Source organism: Fukomys damarensis, unplaced genomic scaffold, assembly GCF_012274545.1.
Source record: "Fukomys damarensis isolate Sample0158 unplaced genomic scaffold, DMR_v1.0_HiC HiC_scaffold_32, whole genome shotgun sequence".
NCBI lineage: Eukaryota > Metazoa > Chordata > Mammalia > Rodentia > Bathyergidae > Fukomys > Fukomys damarensis.
Window position 1 is genome coordinate 26,800,221 of NW_022900944.1, and position 24,466 is coordinate 26,824,686.

Here is a 24,466-nt window from a genome sequence, read left to right on the forward strand (position 1 = left end):
TTAAAAACAAATCCATCGGAACTCTTTAGAACAATAATTAGTAGCTAAGTTAACTTTTCTTAATAAGTATCAGGTTTCAATGGTCAGCATGTGTATGCGTACAGTGATGGGTCATCATTAAGGAAAAGAAAGCCATAGAAATTGTGTTGATGAATTTCTATTTGCTCCAGAAATTTATGTTAAGTATCATTGTCTAACTTTGTTTAAATGTGTGTCTCTGCACATGTGAATGTTTATATCCCCTGATGCTGCAAACGCAAGTCTACTGCTCATAAAGACTTCGGCTTCGGTGAAATAACATCCTCAACAATAACAAACAGGAAAGAGAAAATACTATTCCTTCAAGAGAAAGGAAGTCCAAACAGAATTATTAGAATTCAGCTGCTCAGTCATTTTGCACAGAGTTTCCTGGGAAGAGAATGAAAACTTAACTCACTCACGTCCTTACTTGATAGGCTAGAAAAGTTTTCCTTGTGCTGACACTTTCAAAAAAATTTTAAAAGAAAAAGCCAGGACCTTGTGAAGCTTGCCAAGTAGTAGAAGGAGAGGATTTTGCATTTGCAAAGACTCTTGGAAGTCTCCAATTCCAAAGTAGGACTCTTTTCTTCGGCTACCTCCAAAGTTTTCTCAGGGGAGAAGTGCACACATACACAGACTTTTAGTTCCCTATACCATCTCAAAGAACAGTTCCCTGGCATATTGATTTCCTTGGTAAATGTGACAAAGTTTTTTGCCAGGTCATAATATGAAATCATATACCAACAGTGTACAGCCAAGTGACACAGAAATGTGCTACCGCTTCCCATCCACATGCCAGTAGGGTGAATACTCCTATAAGAAGATTAGAGTGAAAAGGCCTCCCTAAAGTATTAGCAAAAGAATTCTCCAGTCTTGCATTTATGGTTTCTTATTCTGCATTATGCATCCCTCAGCATAAGGGGTGCAGGCTTACATTAAAGAAAGTAATGCTGATAATGGGCAGTGTAGGCTTTTGAAAACCTCATTCAATATTATCCCGTAGGAAGCTGTCTATTATTAACCCAAGCTTGCAATCACCATTTGCCAGTGGAAGTAGAGAAGTAGCACAGTCCCTGGATTTGAAAGAGATCCATAAACCCTGGGATTGGATGGTGCACTTAAAGGTAATCTCACTCAGGGCTTCTGTACCTCCCAGCATTCCCAGGGTACACAATTTGGAAGTGGATATTGTAAGAGGCCTGCTCTGAAGTGCAGCCTGGAGCTGCAGTAATAATCTCAACACACTTCCTAATGGAAAGGAGTCCCCACAGGGGAAATGCCATTTATAATGCCGCCTGATTCATAAAAGATACGAGTAGGTAGTATGGTCACTGGAAAAAACAAGGCACCACAGGCTTCGTTTCTCGTGCGAGTCTAAGCCCATCTCAGCTCCCCCTCCTTGGAAGACTGGCAAAACAAACAAACAAACAAACAAACAAACAAAAACCCTATAAGGAAGACCAAATAAAGTGAGGAAGGCAATAGCATAGCACAGCTAGAAAAATGGATAGGTTTTGAAAGTAGCCAGTTGTGCATTTTAATCCTAGTTCCCTACCTTATCAACCACCCTGAGACAGTGACTAAATCTCTTGACCCTGTTTCTTTGCTTGTTAAGAGGGGATGTTGTTACCAGCTCTACATCACAGAATTCAAGAGAACATGAAAGATTTCCTATGTCCTGGAAGGTACTAGATACTCTGAAAATATTATTTCCTCGGTCTCATCTATATGCACCTTGCCTGCTATGTATCAGATCATTAAAATATGTATTTGCTCAAATATATGTGTAAAGTAGCAGAAGTAGAAAACTAGCCTCAGCTATCTCTGAGGTCATTTTAAATTACTTAACATTAATTGCATAAATGAAGTGGTTTATATATCAAATACAATGGAAAAGTAAATACTAATTAAAATATTTACCTTCCAATAATTCAAAAGCCCATTTCATAAGTTTATAGTTTTAGAAAATACTAGTTTTCTGAGGACTTAACCCATAATCTTTTTCTATCTTCCCATTTTCTGTACACTAATATCATAGTTTATAAGCAAGAACTAGATAATTTTATTTAAACACTCATTTTTAAGTCATTAGGTGACTTATCTGATTTGAGGTACAACAGCCATATTGTGTTGCTAAATACTAATTGCTACCAAGCGTACGGTTTTAAAAGCCTAGCTATGTGTCTAAAATTTTAAGCAGAAAGAAGGATCGTGTTTGTTGGTTCACTCAAATTGTTCTGACTTGCTGCTGAGTCTTGCCAGCCACAGTTATTGAGCAAATGCCATGTGTCAGAATCAAAATGCACTCCCGCTCAAAACAGCAGACCTGTACGATTGGAAATGTCATAAAAGTATGCAGAAGGCCATCTGTCCAGGGGTTGAAAGAGATTCATTTGGGCTGGTGAGAATCATTGGTAGATGCAAACTTCACTTCATGTGGCTTTGCTCTGCTTCTCTCCCTCTGTCCCTCTCTCCCCTTCTGTCTGTGTCCCTCTATCTCTGCCTCTCTCTCACTCTCTCCAGTATCCAACCTACTCCCTTTCTCAATCTTCACCTCTGCCCTAGGTCATTTTTCTACTTATGGCTTCTGATCCTCCATGTATCTTAAATTTTATTTTCTGGTGGAAATCTCTTTCTGCGTGCTTTCTGTGTCTAGACTCCTTTTCTCTGTTAAATTGTTTGCAATGTGTCGTTGCTCTGTGTATTTAAGGACGTTTCTCTCATTTGCTATTTGTCAGTTGGCTCCGTACTTTGTGTGTCTTTGGTCCTATATCACCACCTCCTTTTGTTTCTGTATTTGTGGTCACATTATGTAGATGTGTGTCTCTATTTTTGTTTAGTGTTTCAGCTTCTTTCTGCTTGTGTCTTTCCTGCCACTGGCGAAAATGAGAATAGATACTCTTCAGGTAGTCTAGTTTGGATATGGAATTGGGATTTAGCTATAATAAAACTTACACTTCTACCCTGTAAGTCCAATCATAGGGAAAGCAAAAGAAAGACATGAGAAACAGTGGTCATGATCAATAGAGCCAACCATTGCAGATGTCTAATGATTTCCAAATACACCTCCCAAAGCTGATTATGTATGTCCCTGCAAAGGCAGGCGTGCAATCAGGATGAGCTCTGCCAAGGCAATGAATGCTGCTCTGTGAGCAGAAGTAGTGGGACACACACATGCACACATGCTCTCACACACACAACTAAAGGCAAACTGCAATGAGAAGTCCATCTATACTTTTGGCTGTGCACGAGAACATAAAAAAAGAAAAGCAAAGAAAAACTTTACTATAAATAACCCTGCCACAATCTAAGTAAACCCCCCGGGTGGGTGGAGAGTCGCACTTTGCTTCTAGGAGTGACAGGATTTGGTCATTTTTAATAGCCACGTTTGTTCTTTCACCAAATTACTCTTCCTCAGAGAATTTGCTAAAGGCATGAAGAGATTATTCTTAGTGGTGAAAGTGCAACAGAAGCAAAGGACATGACTAGGACTGCCCAGGGGAAAGGCACTGCTATGAGGGCTGACAAGAAAGAAAACAGACGGAAGAGGAGAACCGGAGAAGCATGCATCCATTTGGAAAAAGACACGTGGACTTGCAAGGAGCCGCAGGGAAGTCACCTCAGCAATCTAAGTAAATTCCAATTCCACCTCTGGGCCACAGCAGTAGTGCTCACCAGCTCAGTTTCAAAAGTACAGGAATTGTTACTAAATTATTCAGCATTAACACAATTAGTTCAAGCAACTGGGGGTACAAGCATTTTGTCTTCTTTTAGGTCCTGTCTAGGTGTATAGGATTTTATTTTTCATTCCCCTCAACCATTATCCTTTTCTTTCTGCTGTTTTGGTGATTTTCACTTAAAATAGAAACCCACAAAATTGGCCACTTCCACCTAAAGTCTTTGGTGAACTAACTTAATGCTACCACTCCAGAGTAGCTAAGAACTGGGACGGGCTCAGGCAAATCATTTCACTCTCCTCACATAACAAGTGAGCCCAAGACTCATGTTCTTATTACTAAAATAATCAAACTGTCTGAAAAAATATACTTGAAGCAACCAGTAACATGCCTAAGGTGCTCAATAAAAATATTCTCCTCCTGCTAATCCTTCTTGTATGCCATTTTCTCTTACTTCATCATCATAATCACTGTAATGCATGTTTTGAAATGAGAAAGCAGCAACCTACTGTGATAACTCTTACACTTGGAGAACAGCCCACAGATTACTCTGGTGAGATGACTCCTCCCTGGGCTCAGATTACAGCAGTGTCACTTTCCCATAAAGAAAATAGAACAGTAGCTACATGCAAAATCCTCAAAGACATATTATGTCTCTCAAGGGGTTTATGTATCCACGATCTCTTACAAGCCCAGCCTACAGAAGTGCATGCAAAGAAACACTCATAAAAGGTTTTGCAATTGGAAAAGCATCTCTCATTTTGTCTGCTTGAATCACACTGCACATTTTACACGCTAGTCACGAGACCACACCGTGGTTTACATCAGTGGCCTCACTTCTCTCATCTGCAAACTGGCACAGCAGCCCAGCATACCGAGCATCTGTCTATCCCCAGGATCCAAATGAGATGTTGACGTGGTTACAAAAGCAAGATCTGCAATTGCTTTGCCTCAGTTTGACTCCTAATCTAACACTTACTACTTATCTAACTTCTATCTTCTATTGGAAATGACTCTTCCAAATTTGTGACTCTCAGTCTGGCAATGGTACCTGTTTTGGGGGTTTCTATGAAGACTCAACAAGTAAACTTTACATAGTGAACACTTAATAGATACTATCAGTATATTTGAAATGCTTAAAATAATTTTCTTCTCCACTGTAGTGTGCCTGGACAATATCATCAGTTTCATAGTCTTTACCATAACATTGGCAGCAAGAGATGTGTATACAGCATAGCTGGACTTTTTGGGGGATTAAAGAGCAACAGAAATACACATCCAGTGTTTTATTTCCTGCTGTACCTGGAGAGTTCCAGTCCTTTTAATCAGACTCCTCTCAATTCTGCCATTGTCTCCCACTGAAGCCTGGTGACATTTGATACTCTGCAGATTTCAGAACTCACTGGCGGTGCTGTGGTAAATACACACAGGGAAAAGGAAGAAGTCTGTGGAATTGAGCAGTGAACAGGTAGCAGGAATGAATGAGCTGGGTGGGGTGGAGGGCCCAGGCCTTTACCTTAGCCAGCACCAGCAGCACAGGGGCAGAAAGAAGCCCTCCCCTCTGCAGATGGATGTCACAGTCTGCCACATGTGGCGCCTACCACATGGGACACAAATAAGACGAGCAACGACTGGCTCCCCAGACCTCTCCAGGGGCTTTCTCAAATACCAACCCCGGGACACTCTTCTTTAATTGAGTAGACTCAAGCCAGATGCAGAAAGCCAAAAGAAAAAAAAATGTCTGAATCAAACCATTCTAGGGGTAACTGATGATTCAATGTTATCAGATATTTTAATAATTTCATTATAAAATGTAAATATATAATAAGTGATATATTTAAAGATATCTTTTGTATATGATGTTTTAAAATATACAAAGTATAGAAATACATAATTTTAATGATTTCATGTGCACAGGAATTACCCGAGGAGAGTGTTAAAATGTAGCTTCTGCTTCAGTAATTCTGGAAATAGGGGTTGAAGGAGATTCTGCATGTCTAGATGTTGTCACTGCTGGTAGTCTACAGACCTCATTTTAAAGGATAAGAATGTAGTACGTCATATTTATACACCAGGTCATAACGTTAAAAGGATTCTTAAATATTCTGAAGTGGGACCATCAGTGTTTATCAGCAAACATGCCCAAATCTTAAGTGAATATTCAGATCTTTTAATGTTGGCAAGGCTGTCTCTACTGTGTTTTGAATTAATTAGACTCAGAGACAGAACATGCAAGATCAGATTATTCCAAGGTGTGTCTGTGTGTGGGGGGGGGTGTTTGTGGTGAATTTAATTTAAATATAATGGAAATGATACACATAGATGAATGAATGAAATGTATTTAAACTACCCTCATTTAGAAAATATGGACAGCCAGGCAAATAAAATGCCACACTCACTGTAGCACTTTCATCTTTTGTAAATAGCTACTTATTCAAAAGTTTCTTGTTTTTCAAAAGGTTACAAACAGAATGGAAGTTGACTGTATTACCCAAAGTCTTGTAAGGATGGTTCCCCACTTCAGGACTGAATTTAAAACCCTCATGTTTTGTTAACAGTTGCTCTATTTCATGGTAATGGAAGCCATTTAACATGCAATTAACAGTGCAGAAGAACTGACTGTTTCTTCTTCATAGGTGCATAAAAATCATTAAATACGTTTGCACTTTATTAATCGATGAGATTGGCCTGCCAAGTGTTTAACACAGGTGTAGCTTTAAACAATGAGATTCTATTTACCAAGTGAGTTTCACATGCAATAATGATTTCCAGAATTTACCATGGATGGATGGCATTGATTTTTAAGAAAACTGAGCAAAATAATATTACCATTTATTTTTCGCTTGTTTTAAAATATAATAAAAACCTATCACAAATAATACAATGTAGACAATTATCTTGGATAAAACTGATAATCCAAACACACATATTGGGAGATACGTTGGTTATATTGTTATATTTCCTTACAAGTTCCCTTTTATTACTTTTAGGTATAGTTATTAGTCTGAATCAATGTCAGGAATTAATTCATTATTTTGTTTTTAAGGAAGTTGCCTGGATGGCACTTCTTCATTAGTTGTATACAGTACTTGGGATTTTTATGTTATTTTCAACTGGAGAAATATTTATAACATAAAGAGTAATAGTGACTATAGAAGCAACTAGTATTCTCCATATATCACTTTGAAAATCAAGAAAATAGTGATGTGTGTGTATTTATTAGGAAGGAGTAATTGAAAAAACAACAGAGGATGGTAAAAACTGGTGGATATAGGTTGGCTAGGTGAAAAGAAATAGCAGGTAATTATATTTGAATACATATATGTATGACATTTGAATATATATTTTTCATGTGCACACATACATCTTAAGAGTATCAGGCACTCTGACAATACCACAAATGCAGTGTTATAAATTATATTCTGTGCACATTTTATATCTTGCTTCTGGTATTTATTATATTACAACCATGTTCTCATGTTATAAATCTCAATTTTTAATGACATCACAGTATTCCCTTGTGTGTCTTGCAAAGAATAACTTTCCAGTTGCATAGTATTTATGTTTGCCTAGTTTTTCACAATGAATTTTAGTTTTACTCTTGCAACAGGAATCAATTCTCCACTATTTTTCCATTTTAACTACCTTGCTACACTTTATTCATAAAGTAGGACTGTTCAATCTGACTTTCACTCAAAAGCTCACAATGGTATAAGTTTCTTTCAAGTGGAAAAAAAAATATCTGGATCAATGAGATGACTCTCAAAGGGCTGACAAGACATGCAAGGTTCTTCTCGTAAGAAATCTGGTTGAATTTACTTTCCAGGGTATGATATGTGGGTACAGAAAGAGAGCACTACAAAGTGCCCTGGGTTTTGACTCACCCCAAAGCTCAGCTAAGAAACCTCGCATGCATACATGTATCTGTGTGTGCACGTGCATGTGCCTTTGTGTGTGTGCATACACATGTGTGTGAGTGATATGTAGTGCCTCTGCTGATTTCAGTAAGTAATATTATTCCCTTTATTTACATTAGCACTAGAAGATCTCCAACTGCTCTGCGATGCCTTTTATTTCCAAGTCACATTGAGCAAGAGTCAGACAACATTTGATGTTTGGCCAGATTGAGATATGCAGTGCTGACTTCCATTTTTGCCAAATTACTGGTGCACAAGGCTCTGTTTGAGTAGACAGAAGCTTTGTGGAACTGACAGTGAATTGTTCTCCCAAAGCCGAAGATACAATTTGGCTGTGGCTGCATAGCCCAGTGCTCTTAACATGCAAACGGCCAGCAAAAATAATGGCATGTCAAGTGCAATTTTCCCACCAGTCGCTGACACCATAAACTATAATATAGTGTAATTATTTGGAATCCCGTGTCCTTCATACTAAGCACCACCCAAACGATTTCCAAGTTAACAGGGAAGAGGGAAGGTTGGAAGGTCAAATTTAAAGAGAGAAAATGAGTCAATGCCTTGGAGGAAGAGGATTATAAATAGATGTGGCATTGCCAGCAAGAGTTACATCCAAATAAGGAAGGGCTCAGAAGCCCAGGTAGGAGGGAAATAGAAAGGAAAGAGAGCAGGGGAGTTTATGTAAGAGAGAAATTCAGACAGAATAACTCTGACCACCTGCAAACCAAACCATTTTTTTCTCCAAAATAAAGCAATACGAGGAACCAAGGATTAGAGGAAAGACAGAACAAGGAACAACGCAATGCAGGCTGAAAGCTGAGAAATGGTACACACATCTATATTTTTGTTCCATGGGTATGAATATCTAAAATCTATAATACCCTAATCTACCACACAATTACAAGTAAGGAAACTGCAGCCCAGAGGGGCTGGATGACTACTTTTTCAGGCTGCTTAGAATTAGCACTGATTCGGAAAGAAGCCAGATCTCTCCAAGACCCTTCCCTGTCTTTCCACCTTGTCTTGCAAAGTGCCATCCCCGATTTCCATGTTCCAGGACAATGTTCTGCCCCTTTACGTTTCCCCTGTCCTCAAAAACTTTATACATTGAAATCCTAACTTCCGATGTGATATAATTAGGAGGGGGAGCCTTTTGGAGGTCACTGGGATGCAAGGGTCATGACCTTATAAATGGGATTGGTATAGTTATAAAAGAAGCACCAGAGATCTCTCATGGCTCTTTCTGCTGGGCTGGGACGCACCAGGAACATGGCAATGTGCAACCTGGAATGGGACCCTCAACAGAACCGAACATTGCTGGCACTCCAATCTGCCTTCCAGCCTCCAACACTGAGAGATTTCCACTGTATATAAGCCACCCGGTCTATGTTAACTTGTTATAGCAGCCCAAAGGATGACATTCAGTAACACTGACCTTCACTCCAGTCTAGAAATAACCTTGCACATGTGATGTTAGGAGTGCTTTCTCCTTTTACCCCTGCATCCTGGCTCACCTGGTTAATGTGCCTCAGCTCACAGGCTGCTTTCTTAGGGAAGATGCCTGCCATCCTCCCTCTGAATAGGTCAGCTTCCTCTGCACATGATTCAAGAGAACTCGATTCCTTCACTTCCAAGTACTTATCTCAGTTTTAATGCGGCATTTGTTCATGTGGTTAACTGTTTTCCCATTCATCTCCTAGCAGCCCATTAGCTCCAGGACAGGACATACTTCTGAATTTGCTTAGCACTGAGACTCCACTAGCAATGGAAAACTGAGCCGATTTAGCAGACTGTAAATGCTCAATAAATAGTTTTGGAATGGATCTATTAATCACCCTCTTTACTAAGAACAGAGGGCATTCCTGATGACCTCAAGCTGTGGACCAGAAACAGTGAGTGCACATTTTGCCACAGGAAAATAATTTTTGTCTTGGTTGCAAGATTTATCAAAAATCACCATGGGTATTCTCCCTCTCTTCTCTGAGAACAGAACAAATAAGCCTGTTTGGGTGAAGAGTCCCACGAGCCACTTTGTTCTCTGCTAGAATTTCCAGAGGAAGGCAATGCCAGAAGAATGTGGCTACATAGAGTAATCGGTGTTTTTTGTTTTTGAACAACTACACCACCTTGTTCCACAGAGAACTGGAAGCGAGTAGATCCTTCTTGGCTATTGTCTGTCTTTCAGAAATTTAGACAGAAGAGTTCTGGTTCATATTAGACCATAAGCAGAAACAGAAGCTTGAAAATGGGCTGGAAGATAATGTGCTGCTTGTTGCCATCGGTAAGGGACACAGTCTCCACAGAAGTGGCCTTGCGGACTCTTGGAAAGAGAAATGCCTTAATAAGTGAATCTTTCCTCTCCTGTTACCTCTAAAAATGACTTAAAAATTAATATATAGAAACAGTTGTGTAAATTCTCCAGTTGGTCTAGCAATATGAAAGAGAGAATATGAAATCAACACATTGTTCCTTATATCGAAAAATGCCATTTATATTAAACCTGATTGAGGGCTGGGGATTTAGTCCTGTGGTGTCGCCTCCTGCCTCACAAGCACAAGGTCCTGAGGTACCCACGTACCAAAAAAAAAAAAAAAAAGATTGAGTTTATAGGGATTTATGTATGCATCTCTCTGATATTTGGGTGGATTTTCCACTTGTGGTTTCTTAGCAAATATTAATTCACTCAGTCTTTCTTATAGGCAGTGTTTGAAGTTCTGGGTATTTATAGTAAAGAAAAGTGGACGCATGTACAAATTTTCCTTTGTGGTAACTAAATTATGGCAGGAGACAAGTCATAAACACAATATAAATCATACTGAATAATCAATATCAGAAAAGGAAATAGGATATAGAAGGAGGGGTAATTATGTTTAGATAGAATGGACAGAGTGTGCCTAAGATTACAACTTTCAATTTGTTCAGTTATCTTACTCTGTCCCCATGAATTTGCATAAACTCTTCACTTCACTTCTCACCCTAGCACACCCAGACAAATTTCAGATACACTGAGACCTCATTTCCTCCCTGACCTCCTCAACCTGAACTCATGAAGGTCCCCTCCTCAGACTCATAGAGTCTGGCGCTCACCCAGGGAGGCCGTTGTTGGTGTGTTTGTTCACCATTCTGACAATAAACACACATACACCTAATTAGCAACACAATTATAATGATTATATGTCAAGCACTGTGCACCTACTCATTTTTATCTTATTTGCATAATCTTTGGAAGCTTTAATACCTTTGCAAATAACTTTCTGGCTAGCACCTAGAGAGTGACAACGTCAATTCAAAGCTCCAGAGAGTCCGTCTCTTACACTTAGGTTCATTCTCAGCATCCAGCTGCTACGGATATGTAAAGAGCAGATGATGGATGATGGGAGGGTGAGTATGCTGCTCTTAAGAGCCAGTCACTCAAAAGCTGGCTCTGCCCTTGAGCTTGAACTCAGTCTGCAAGGTCCAAGGCCCCCTCTGCAGTGATTTGCAGGAGGGCCTTTTAAAGAGCAGGTACGCTCGTAAGTAACTAATGCTTCTCAGCTGGCTCCTGGGGAGAAGCTCTGCGGTGAAGTCGTTTAAAGAGTTGGATGTGGAAGAGCGTGCACTGAGATAAAACACTCTAAAGCACTGGTGGGCACTCCGATAGGGATCATCCCTGCACTCAGCCTGACTCCTAATCTGAAGCAGCCACCTGAAATGTATTTTTGGCTTTGCTACAACCCAAGATCCCCAAAGGCGAGGCTGTCGTAACTCAGGAACAATTTTTTAAAGGGGAAATACGTATGACTATAAGTATTTGCAGAAAAGCTCTTCAGAAAATAAGTTTAATCCTCCGTTAAAAACTGTTTGGGAATTGGCATAGTAGGGAGCGTGTGAAAGGGCTAATTCATACAAAGCCTGTGTTGCTGAGACTCAGGAGCAATTTTGCCATTTCAAGATTGAAGAGTTCACTGGTAACATTTTCGTTATTCAGAGAAGCACGGACGTCTCAAGTATTACTAAGTCACAGTAGGATGCTGTATGCCTGGCTGTTTGCCTCTGTCTCTGTCACTTCATTTAAGGAATACAAGTGAAATCAAATTCTTAGTCCAGAATAAAACCTGCTTTAATTACATTCTCTATTCAGATAAAAATGGAATGCTCTCCTGGGTTCAGCATGTTCAGTTATTTACATCATGCGAGCCACTTTCAGAGTGATATACCTGCATTAGGAGGTAACTAAGAAAAATCTACCCATTGAATATATATGCGTACATTTCTAAAATTGCATATAGTATGAAAATGACTGGCTGAGAACTGGTTAAAGATGTTTTAATATCTAGAAGTAGAAATTTTAAAACTTTATATTCTTTACATAATAACTCAAGTACAAATTATAGTTTAAACTCCAGATACCTAGTTACTAATACATAACAAGGTATAGTGGGGAAATCATGGCCTTGGGAATCTCCAACAAGATTTAAATACAGGTAGGTATTTATTAGCTTTGTGATCTTGGTTTGGTTTATTAATTCATCTTGACCTCAGTTTCTGCATGAAAGAAAGAAAGAAAGCAAGCAAGCTGGAAGGAAGGGAGGAAGTCAGGAAGGAAGGGAGGGAGGAAGGGAGGAGGGAGGAGAAGAAGGAAAGAAAGAAGGAAGGAAGGCAGGTCAAGAAGTCCATATCCAAAACTCATGAAACCAGATGTGTTTTGGGATTCAGAAATTTTCAGTTAGAAACATATTAAGGGTCATAAACTATGTAGCAAGTAAAACCCTCAGTAGGGTCTGGGGCAGTATCTTATAATCAACTACATTAACATTTCTGCAGTCATATAAGCAGTCACAGTAATGGGATACATTATGTCTATAAATAGCCTCAGGTCAGTTCTGCTACCTGAGTTTGTATCAAGCATATAAAAATATTTTGTAGACTTGTTTTTTGGACATAGGAAAAAAGGAGTATGCGTTCATTTTATATACATATATTTCTGTAGGTGTGTAAGCACATGTGTATACATATGCTTATAATACATATACAAATAAATACACATATATGGGATCAGTGTTAGGATCAGATCAGTTTATGTCAGTGAGGTACTTTTATAATAGTACTCAACACATAATAAACATTTAATAGTAGGCAGACTTTGAGTTTCTTGAAGGCAAAGCTCATTGTTTCCTTGCTATCTCCCCATGTGCCTAATGGAGTTCCTGGTACAGAGGAAAGGCTCAAAAAAGACAAATGCAATGACTCAAGATAGGTCCTCATCCAAGCTGCCACGGAGGACCATACACAGTGAGGAACAATTATCACTGTTTGATGTGCTTTGTAAGATAAAAAGTCAGATGAAGTAGTGTAATCAGAGCTTCCCGGTGCAAATCAAGGTGTTATCTTGTCTTGAAAATCAATATTCAGTTCTCCTTTTATTTTTCACTTCAGAAGTGAATAGTATTGTCATGTTTCACTTCTGAATCTAACTTACCAGGAAAATCTGCCATTGGCAGGCTCATAATTGAAATTTTACCTATGATGATAGTATGCATCAAAGTTAGCAGAAGCTTGTGAACAGTTCTGAGGGAAAAATATGTATGGTCTTCAATAGCCCACAATTTGATTTTGTAAAGCAGGCAGCTCATGTCTACACAAAGAACTTACCATCCAGTGTAATGCATGCATGTGCATACACACACACACACACACACACACACACTCACAGCTTTAATTATATACATTTGCTTCTACTAGACAATGAATTAGTTTCCCACCATAAAGTTACTCAAAATGCAGCACAAGGCACTGTTAAGCATCTACATTAAAAATTTTGTTCTCTCTGTCTGAAGATTTGAAACAACAATGAGACAAAAGGGAGAAAAATATATCTGAAATTGGAGCTACATGGAAATAAAAACAAGATAATAGCTTAACAGTTTAGATGGTAGGAACTCAAAATGAGTAAAAATGCACACCTCTTCCAAGTTTCCCGTCCAAATGCTACAAACTAAAAAAAGAAGTTAATGCACATCTCTTCCAAGTTCTTGTTCAAGTACTACAGACTAGGGGGGAAAAAAAGGTTTGGCATGGAGAACTCTCAAGTGAATGAGAAACAAAATTTATTTGCTTATGCCTTATACAAGTGGCATTGTATCGTCTCTCTAGGGGGTGAAAGAGGTGGGGCTGTGGGTGGGGAGAGCTTTTCCCTTAGAGGACTATTTAAATTGTTACCATGGGACTGGATTATTCATATTCCTACAGAAAGCAACAGGTTAGCTAACTAACCGTCTGGCCTAAAGGATTTACTGCTAAGTGTGGCAACAACTGTGGGGAGTCTGATGTTAAACATCTAAAGACCGTGAACAAACCCTGAAATTGGGATCTTAAAAAAATGAAGCTTACCCGGCCAACAAGAATCGGTTCAGGTCCAGAAAACTCTTCCAGGACAAACATTTGATTCCAAACCCAGCCTCTTTTGGAGCGGTTCAAAATCCGCTGTTCTTCACTCAGCCTGCTTAGTTCCAAAGGGGATCCACTCGTTAAAACTGGAGACTGATGCATTGGAGCCATGTAAATGCAAGGGGGGAGAGTAATCCATAATATTATTAACGGAGTCCAGAGATCCAAGAGCATTTCTGCTAGCCGTTCTGGCATGGTCCCACCAGGTAAGCAAATCACCACGAAAATGAGACAATTATTTTTTTTGCCTCCGGTCTGCAGCCATCCAGTTCATCATGCAGTGTGCAGCATCTACTTACTGCTCTGCCAAGTGTTTAGAGCACGAGCAACAGACATCATCTGAATAGTTTCCTAAGACCACAATCCATTGGCTTCTGTTTGCATTGAAATTTCCTGGAAAAACAAGGAGGAAGGAAGATAAGGGTCTGCTGAAATAGATCACTAAACAGAATCGCTGCTTTCCAAAAGTACCCAAGTGAACAACAGTAGGACCTTCCTAACTCCCAAGCTACGAAAGTGAAACTGAAACATGAGAGTAAGTCTGAACGTGGTTTTATTTTTAAGGGTCATTGCCGGTGCAGTGTTCACGCCATCACTGCGTCATTTATCCACAATGTGAGTAATAGAAATTCTCTTTTCCCTCCGGGTCTCTTTCCTTTCGCCTCTCTCCTCTCCCTTTCTTCCTTATGACTTCCATCCTTCCTTCCCTCGCTCTTCTTTCTTACCTGTTTCTTTGTTTATAACAGTTTGGAGTGAATGTAGAATCCACCACGTCTCTGTTTCCATCTTTTTAATTAGCCTGTTTAAGGGCAGGTTATACTGATCTCTGTGAAGGAATTAGTCAACGAGTAGAAAGGGGAAATTACCCCATTTTTATGGTCTTAACAGCCAGAAGGGTCTGCGGAGGGTACAGAATGCAGTTGTCTGCCAGGATGCTAATAATGAAGGAGTCAAATCAGAATGCTCCCAGAGAGAAACTGTAATGTCTGGCATGCATCCTCTAACCAGGACAGTGTCAGGGCTCCCATTCTAGACAGACCCTCGCACAGGAGATTTGACTTATGAAAAGCTCCTTTGGGAATGAAATATGGTAAAAATACAATTTTCAAATGAAGAAACTCAGAAAAGGATGAACACACACCACACACACACACAAAATACGTTTTCCTTATTACTGGAGGTGTCAAATACATTTTTTGTTTACCTTCACTATGGCAAAGAGTGTTCCTTCCCTCTCAAAAAATTATTTTTAAAGGAATAATGTTCACTTCAAATCCCAGAGAGAAGACTTGCTGAATTAGATTAAGTGGGAAAATAATTCTTCAGGACACCATAGGGAAGTTTGGCTCAGGGAATTCATGATAGGGTAGGGAACCTTTCACCCTGTGTCCCCGCTTCTATTCTGGCTCAGAATGAGAAACCAAGGAAGTCATTAACAATGGTTCAGTCGGTGAGTAGCCTCAGGGAAACCAGCTAAATGGGACCCAGCTTCTCCTGCAAAGACAAGGAGGGACTGATCTACCAAGACAGCCAGTAGCTTTGCCCTGCTTGCCGCTCTTTGCCTGGGCTCAGTTCAGTCACTAGGAGTTTGTACCTAAAAAGCAAAGCATCCCGCTCTGACACGGGCATGGGACAACCCTGTGAGCGACGATTGCTCTGGAGAAGAGAAGAGCTTCCAGCAGGATGGGAACTCAAAGAAAACACTACAGAAGAAGTGGTCCTCTCCTTTCCCTAAAATTTCAGCACATTTGGGGAAATCAAGTCTTCCCTTCAGACACATTTCCCTTAAGATCTTCTTTTGAAAAAAAAAATTTAAAAAATAAATCTACTTTCATCCCATTGTGAGGGCAGAGCTTTACAAGCTTCAGGATTGAGACAATATTCAAATGGTCTAAATAAAGAAATTCACAAATATTTGAATTCCACTGAATTGTCAATCTACATATTTAGTCCCAAGGCTTTGCAGCACATCTAGCTCATACTGTGGTCTCTCCCAGACACTGGGGATGGGCAGCACTGAACAGGATCAGGGTATGCTGGACAGTGTCTGCTCCAGAGGCAGACAGACCTGCCCTGAATCCCAGCTCACCCTACCTCTTTTCCCTGTAATGACAGACGTGACACTCGATTGGAACTCCAGTTTTCTTGTCAGCAAAATAATATTAATAGTAATTCCTTCCATATAGGCCAATAGTGCTTATGGTTTAGAACCAAGACACATGAAAAGCAACCAAAACATTGAAAGTCCTCATTAAATTGTAATTCATGCAGTTATTTTAAGCAGACTATGAGGGTGATGGCGACAGGGACCCTTCCCTGGAGAGGTATTGCTAATAAAGATAAAGAAAGAGCGCAGTGATGCACTCTACAATAAAAGTAAGCACAACATCGGGCACGAAGCCGCACAAACACCTTCATTAAGGGGGCAGGAAGGTGGGAAGGTGATTCTGATGAAAAAGGGCTGGACCATTACACAGATAGATAGACTTCTCTAGCCGTGGAGACTCAGCCTAAACACTTCTCAGGGAAAAGAGGAACTTATTCTCTCCATATAGACTCTGCTCCATGATAGGCCACACTTGAATGCTGAACAGCCATGGGTGTTATTCTGCAGTGACCTGAATGCCACAGGCACAACAAATGGATGTGAGTGACATCTAGTGTCAGCCCGTGTGGGGGTGGATTCCAGTCAGTCCTTATATGTATCAGCTGGGCAGCTGGACGTTAATACCAACAGCCAGACAACAACAGTGGCAACAAAAATGGTTACAACATGGGACCGACATATTTTGTCTTCAGGACAAAAGGTGATTATCTTGATAAAGGGGTTAATATAGGCTTGCATAGTTAGCCCTTTACAAATGTGCCAAATACTCTACAAGGACAGTCTGGAGATTTGGTTAGTTCCAGAATAAGAAAGTTTAATCCCCATTTAAATCCGTAACAGATACTTCCTTCATGAAACCATGCTGTGGCACTCTGGGGAAATGAGGAATAATTTAGGCTCTATGTAAACTCACCAGAATCAGGTAAGAAGTGATAATAGGTCCTGAAACAAATTTATACAAACTAATCAGAATAAGCAAAAAAAGAGAATACACCCCAAAGCAATGTTACATAATGGCAGAGTTTCATTAGTTAGTTAGAATGACTATATTAGTTAGGAGATACATGTGTGACTATAAATAGTAACCATTACCATAATATCTTCCAGTTGGATAAAGCTCTCTATTTGCATTGTTGAGTTTAAAAATGAGGCAGTGAAATCATTAACTTAAATGACTTGACTACAGAACCCTTCCAGTAAGGACAGAACCTAGGTAAAATAAGTTAAAATTCTGTTACTTAGCATGAACCCTCTTCCCATTATATAAATGTGATGTACCCATACTTTATACACTGGGGTAATAAGGCCGACACATCAGAGCAACTATATGTGGAAGACAAAGAATCTAAGTGGAAAAGAAAAAGAAATACATAGGGCTGGGATTTAGCTCAGTGGCAATGCGCCTGTCCTGCAAGTGCAAGATTCCATCCCTGGTACTGCAAAGGAAAAAAAAAAAAAAAAGAAAGAAATATATAATCACTTTACTAAGAGAACTATCATGTTAGAAGGACTAGAGGAACACCAAATGCTAACATACCACTCAGCTTGCAGAACTGGAGAAGGCTTCAGGGAGGAGGTTTCATCTAAACATCGAAAAGGAATCAGCCAGAGAAGAAGGCTGGTGTGGAAGGACATTTCAGTCCATCAATGGACAGAAAAAATACCATCAAACCTAGTCCAGTATCCCTGAATGAATCAGTATCTAAAATCATTCTCAAATTATTACGGAAAAGCAAATCCATAGTTGCTGCCATCTTTCTCCCCATCTACCACATTCGTGCTGGTCAGGACGTCTCCAGAGTTTATGTTAGATGAGATGGTTTGCTCTCCTCTAGGCCGATTCTTTGTAAAGAGGTCAAGTTTGTTTTTGCCAAGGGTTTGGGAGAATAAAAATGCATGCCATCCCAAAGAAAGAATTTCCAACTTTTCAATTTTCAAAGGAAAAAGATGAGGTGTGGGTTGGCCAATGCTTTTCAGTGAGTGGCAGGCATGGGCAAAAAATTTCCCCCAATTCAGTAGAAATCTCTTTTCATGCACACAGGTCTTTTCCATCACACCTTCTGCATGGAGTTTCCAGGGCCTGAAATACTCATTTGCTGCCTTGTTAAATTTTGCCAAATTCTTGAATTATCTGTATTTTATTGAAACAGGTTTGACTTTTTGAAATGTTCATTTAAAAATGAAAAGCCAATATTATTTTCTATAATGCAACATAATAGTGAAATTATAGGATGAGTAGTGAACGTTTATAAAGTGACTAGGTATTATTAAATCATAAAGCCAGACTGCACACACACATCTACTCTTCAAAACAACACTGTGATCTAAATATTGTTACTACTTCATTATCATTCCATTGTAGAGATAAGCAAACTGAAAATGATCATTTTAAATATTGCTTACTTTTCACTAAACTAGGTGCTATTCAATGCCTGCGGTCATCCTTTATTAAAAAGAAAGAGCAGCAATAATTAGAGAGAGCCTGCTAAAACTGAACAAGTGGCTCCTTGAAAGAAAAAAACAAAACACAATTCCCTGAGTTGCATTTCTTGATATTCATGATATAGACACTTCCCCCTAACCAATTTCAGTCTTCCAAAGTACCACTAACCAGCTCAAGCAATTACGGCAAATTTAACTCTGAGCTCCATTAAGCTTCCTAAAAAGTCAAATCTAGTCCTTCTCTACTCCCAAACATTAATATGCATACAAACCACCCGGAAATCTTGGTATACTACAGATTCTGCTGCTGTCTGAACTCTGAACTATGGTGAATGTACATAGGTTTTTTTATCCTATATGTACAGAGAGGGCATGACACTGTCCCCATTCCCTACTTTCCTATTTACTTGATGTGTAAACTTATCCAGCTAACTGATAAATTCATGTGCACATTCATGCAATCAGGTGATTGTTAAATTTAGCCTTCAAAGTTATCTTGCACTTGGAAAGAAATGGTATTCTACTGTGACATTTAGAGCACTACTGTCTATATGCTTGCACCGCTAACATATGCAGAACTACTGTGCCCCTTAGGAGATCAAAGAATAGCTTCATAAAAATGTTTGAGATGCAACTCAGTCTTATGTCACTTATCAGATCTAATAAACAAAGTGAATGGTAGTTGCATTCACAAACGGCTTAACTCTCTTCAAAAGGAAGAAATTAAGCAAAGATGGAAAGCTTAGGTAAAAAAAATCAATTCATTTTTACATTTTGCCAACCACAATATATATGTCTGACCAATCAATCCACTTTATTATAATGCTGCTGCATTGACTTATGCCCACATGGAGAACTGAAAAGTTTTTAGTCTCGCTGGAATTCTTACATATAAAAAAGTCTTTAGAATTCCTGTAGAAAAATATATATATTTGCTTGTATACTTGTAATCTGACTTCCTATTCACATTCACATTTTAAAGATAGTTCTAATTACAGCCTGTGTCTCGCTCTGCTGACCCAGAAATGTTTTTTAAGGTGAACTTGGTCAGTCCTCAGATATGATAAGTCATTAGGTAAAAACACATTATAGCATCGATTTTGTAAACAGCACGGATTACAGGTCCAAATGATAACATACATGCTGATAGTAAAGTTTAAAATAAAAACAGGCTCTTACAGATACATCAGGATTCAATCCAGCAGATTATTGTAGTTGACAGGAAATTGTGCTTTTATTATCCACTGGGTTTAGTGGCCACAATATTTCATAGGTGCAAAAATGACATACAGGATCGGAGAGTTTCTATTAAAAATGTTTCTGACCTTGAATTTAGAGCCATTAGCAGCCTGCTGCAAAGCAGGTAAATACACACTGAATTCAAAATGGTATTTTAGGAACACTGAGATGTGACTCAGTGAGTGGCCCTGTGCAATTCCTGTCAAGCCACAGGTGACTGACTGACGCAGAGCACACCAAGACGGCTTTTGGATCTCAGAGCGAAATGGGACTTACATGTGTCCAAACCCAAATAACACCCCCCAAAAAAACACCTTTTCTGGAACCTTCAGAATTTTCTGATTGGAACCCCTTGGTAGAAAAGGATTGTGAAATATTTTATGCACACATATTTGCTTTGTTTATCTCTAAACTCAACCACAACAGATCTATCTGGTCATCTTTCTCTATCAATGGGCCCTATACTTACCCAGATGTCAGTCTACCCAAAAGCAGGTTATATGCTTGTTTTACCACCCACAATAACACTTTGAAAGTCCACCTTTTCCCTTTTATTCACATGTTACTCTCTTTGACCTGCAGTTGTTTATCATTCCTAAATTCTAGAATGCCTGCTTACCTTAGCAAAAACAAACCAATAAATTCCTTTTCCTCCTCTTTTCTCAAGATGGGATAAGAAATTTATTCTTTAAATAGAAACTTTTCTATTACACTTATTTCAGAATGACTTTAACTAAGCCCATGACAAAGACAAGAAAATCAAAATAAGACTTCTTCTCTCCTGTCATTTAACCAGACATTTATTTCTAAAACTTTCTTGGAATTGTAGTTAAGATACTGAGGGCGAATCTGTTCTGTTGTGCTTTCTTGAGGCACACTATCCTGAGAATGTCCCCCCAAAAGGTGAGTGTCTAACAACTCCCTTGCCAATTATAGACAGAGCAGTGTCAGGATGTCATTGCTCAAGTTTAATCTAAATCCTTCCTTCCTTTGTTGCCCTTAAAACACATGTTCAAAATTTAACATCCAAGACCTAAAATGTGAAAACAATTTGTGTTCGCCTTTTAAGTCATAGCAGCCAATCGGAATCAATCTTATTCTTATCAGTGTTGTAATAGTGCGAGGAGTTCCATGAGGTAGCTATTTAAAGCACCCATTTTGGAATCCATATGTAGTTCAGTCAGAGCTCTATCATTCAAAGAATAAATTACCTGAGCAGATTCCTCATACCTCTAGAAGAGGAGGAGATGGACGCTTTGGATTTCATACTACCTATATTGAAGAACTGAGAAAAAAATAAATAAAGTATGTAAAACCGCTATTTTTGTAGTGATCTCATAGAGTACTTCAAGTAATACAATATTGAGTAATTCTTCAGAACAAGTTGTTTAAGTCTCCTGCTGTGTACATGAAAGGGAGAAATGTTCATGTTCTATGTAATAAAAAAAGTTTTTTTCCAACTAGTGATTTAAAAAAAAACTGGCAGAAACCAAAGTAGGTATAAATGAAACAGCAGTTTATAAATAGCTCTTCGTACCCACAGCTAACATACAGTTAAAACAAAGTCCTTAAGTAGTTAGCTTAAGCCTCTGCAGGGCTGGAAGTTTATTACCCAGACCCAGTAATTTTTCTTCTTTCCGTAGAAGACAGCATTCGTCCCATCACTATTTCCTGTCGAGGGAGCAAAGTGCAAGCGCACCCTGTACATTCTCACTTTCAGGCAAATTGTAACCACTCATTTAAACAACGTCCCGTCATCCCACAGCATGTTAACATCATCTACATTCTCATATGGGTGGTTCAGGTGGAGAGAACCACTAAACCTCGGATGAGGTCAAGTTGATACCTGTGCAGTACATAGAGGAAAGCTCAGTAAAGATAAAGATAATTGAAAACTAGATTCAGGTGGTATCATTTTCCAAAAATATTCAATAATCTTTTGTTATTTACTTTAAAGAATTTTAGCACTGCTGGTGACAGAAATAGGAAGCTTTCCTTTCTCCCTTAAGATGCGTGACAATGTTTAAAATCAGTGATATATTAACCAGGACTAGAGTATGCTACACTGAAATTGAAATGCAGCCAAGTATCTTGGTACGATAAGTCAAGACGCTGCCAATTAGATTACGTTGTGTAGTAACCACGATTTTAAGTGCATCTTACTGTCATTCTTTCATGTTTCAAAGACTTTATAGCTTAAAACCCACCCACTGACACTACTAACATAAATTACAAATGCAGATGACGGATAGCTAGACAGACAGATAGATAGCAAGCTATCATTTGACAAAAATAATATTGGATTATCACCCAGAATGTATAGTACAGGGAACTGCTTACAGCATTCTAAAATAAATATGCTAAATTCAGCTACTATATGTTAGTGAAACTGAAAGGCATGGCAGAGACAACTGTGTTTTACAACTGTAATCAAAATAGCATGTATCTTTTTCATTTTTTGAGCAACTCTATTTTGAAGATGGGAAAAACTAACAAAGTTAAATTGTATTTGTCAAGTTCAAACAGCAATAAACAAAGAATGAAATGTGCCATTGCAATTTTTATATCAAATTTTGGAAACAAAATTATCAATGTAAGGAAAGAAATCATCCACTTATGGTATTCATATCACTTTCTACATCTACTTATTTTATGACATTTGTGCCATTGTCAGGAATCAAATAATCATACATCATGCATTTATCTAGAAGGAAATAAGACTAGAAAATGTTGCTCTAACTACTAATATAGAATATAAATGTATGGCTATCTTGTCACATGATGATTACATGAGAAGATGAAGGTGGTCCCATTTAATAGTATTTTAATATATTTTAAATATTTTCAACATGCTTAGAATATCAGTAAACAGATCTACCAAGCATCTTACATACTCCATATTATTTCCTGAGTGCACATGTGAAGAATGGATATCCTGTTGATTAATAACAACATAGAGGAGCATGAAATTGTCTTTGCAGACACCCCAACTTTGACTCAGATGAGGTCAGCATGAACTGTCCCATTTAAATATGAAAAAAACCAAAAATCTTCTTAAAGAAAGAGCACTTGATGGAGCAAGGCAAACGAGAGGAAGTAAGTTCCTTTGGGTTAGTTTTTATACTTTCCCTTCAAGGGAAAATTGCAAATACTGTGTTACAGAATCAGAGCACTTTACCAATAAAATATAGCTGTGTATCACATAGAGTTTAATAGCATTCTGTGATGCAAGCCTAGTCTTGGAGGCATTCTCAGTTTTACAAAGCTGATTTATGTCATTTTTATATTCCCATATCATTTTAAAAGTGATTGTGAAGGGAGAAAAACATACTTTGCAGAACATGGATAAAATTGATTTTTAAAAATGAGAAAAGCTGTGTCTAAAAATAAACTTAGGAGGATTTATGAAATTTCTGTAGAGAGTGCTGTAGATAAGTCTCAGCATTGGACTTTGGATACGATAGTGTTCTCTCCCACACCTTTCATGAGTATAGTGTACTAAAAATGGAAAGTGGTGATCTCTGCTAATTTGTTAATGCAGTAAATAAATGTTTACTGGGCACTAACTCTGTGCTTGGCCCTGGGCCAACCATCCTTCTGGCATTTGCAACTGTCTTTGTCATGGGGAACAGGCAAGGAAAGTGCTTGAAGGTTATCAATACAAGTCTTATTCTTTCCTGATCCTTTCCAAAGAGATACAGAAAATCATACACACACACACACACACACACACACACACACACACACACACACACACACACGTGTGGGTACCTACCCAAATAACTATTAAAAGGAGATGTTTAAAGCAAGATGAAAACAGTTGATGTTTATGATAGGGACTAGCATGTGACATTCAAAACTCTTGAAATAAAAGCTGGGGAAAAGATAGAAAAGGGATCAGTATTTGCCCTGGTGCTTTGTCATAAAGCAGCGATGAAGATTTAGTTAGCAGCATAGGGAAGAGGCTAAACTGCATGCTTCGAAATTATTTCTATTCTGACCTTTTGAAGTTGCCAGGTGCAACTAATTTTCTCATTGCGGTTACATCTGGAATGGGTCGCAGAGGCAGGAAGAGTTGGCTGTGCAGCACAACTTTCTATGAGAATGAAGGGGAAAGGACTGGCAGTCCTGGGATGAGTTAAGACTTGTTACATCAGATGATAGTTTTGTGCATCAAAATTTATTCTATCGTATAACTGTTCACTTACAGGATTCTGGGGAGGAATTCCCAGCCCCACAGGACAACATTTCTTAAAGGAGATATCAACATATAAATCTGAGTAACCAGGAAGGCAAATCAAATAATCACAGCTAAATGAAAGGGCAAAGGAATCATTATAAAATTCCCATAGTTGAACCAGTAAATGAGTTAGTTATCTAGGCACATTTTCAAGAAGGAATATCCATGTGTGTGTTCATGTGACTGCTTGTATGTGTGGCAAACACCCGCATGTGCGTGTGTGTAACTGATGATCGAAGCCTTGGTTTATGGAGGTACCTTGTAAGAAGTGCATAATACACCAAAGTTAGAAGCTTTTTTTTCCTGGACTGGGGATTTAGCTCAGTGGTTCAGCTATCTGCCTCACAAGAACAAGGACCTGAGTTCAATCCCCGGTACCAAAAAAAAAAAAAAAAAAAAAAAA

The 24,466-nt window shown here is 38.7% G+C and overlaps 1 protein-coding gene across 7 annotated transcripts in view; it reads right to left on the reverse strand.

The window, feature by feature from the left end:
• Cdh8 (cadherin 8) overlaps positions 1-24,466 on the reverse strand; it is a 340,737-nt gene that overhangs the window by 312,540 nt on the left and 3,731 nt on the right. For all 7 annotated transcript variants that reach the window (XM_010612139.3, XM_033757867.1, XM_033757866.1 and 4 more), the window contains exon 2: positions 13,979-14,428. In XM_010612139.3, the coding sequence (XP_010610441.1) occupies positions 13,979-14,230 (252 nt within the window). In that variant the 5' untranslated portion in view covers positions 14,231-14,428. The remainder of the gene's footprint in view (positions 1-13,978; positions 14,429-24,466) is intronic.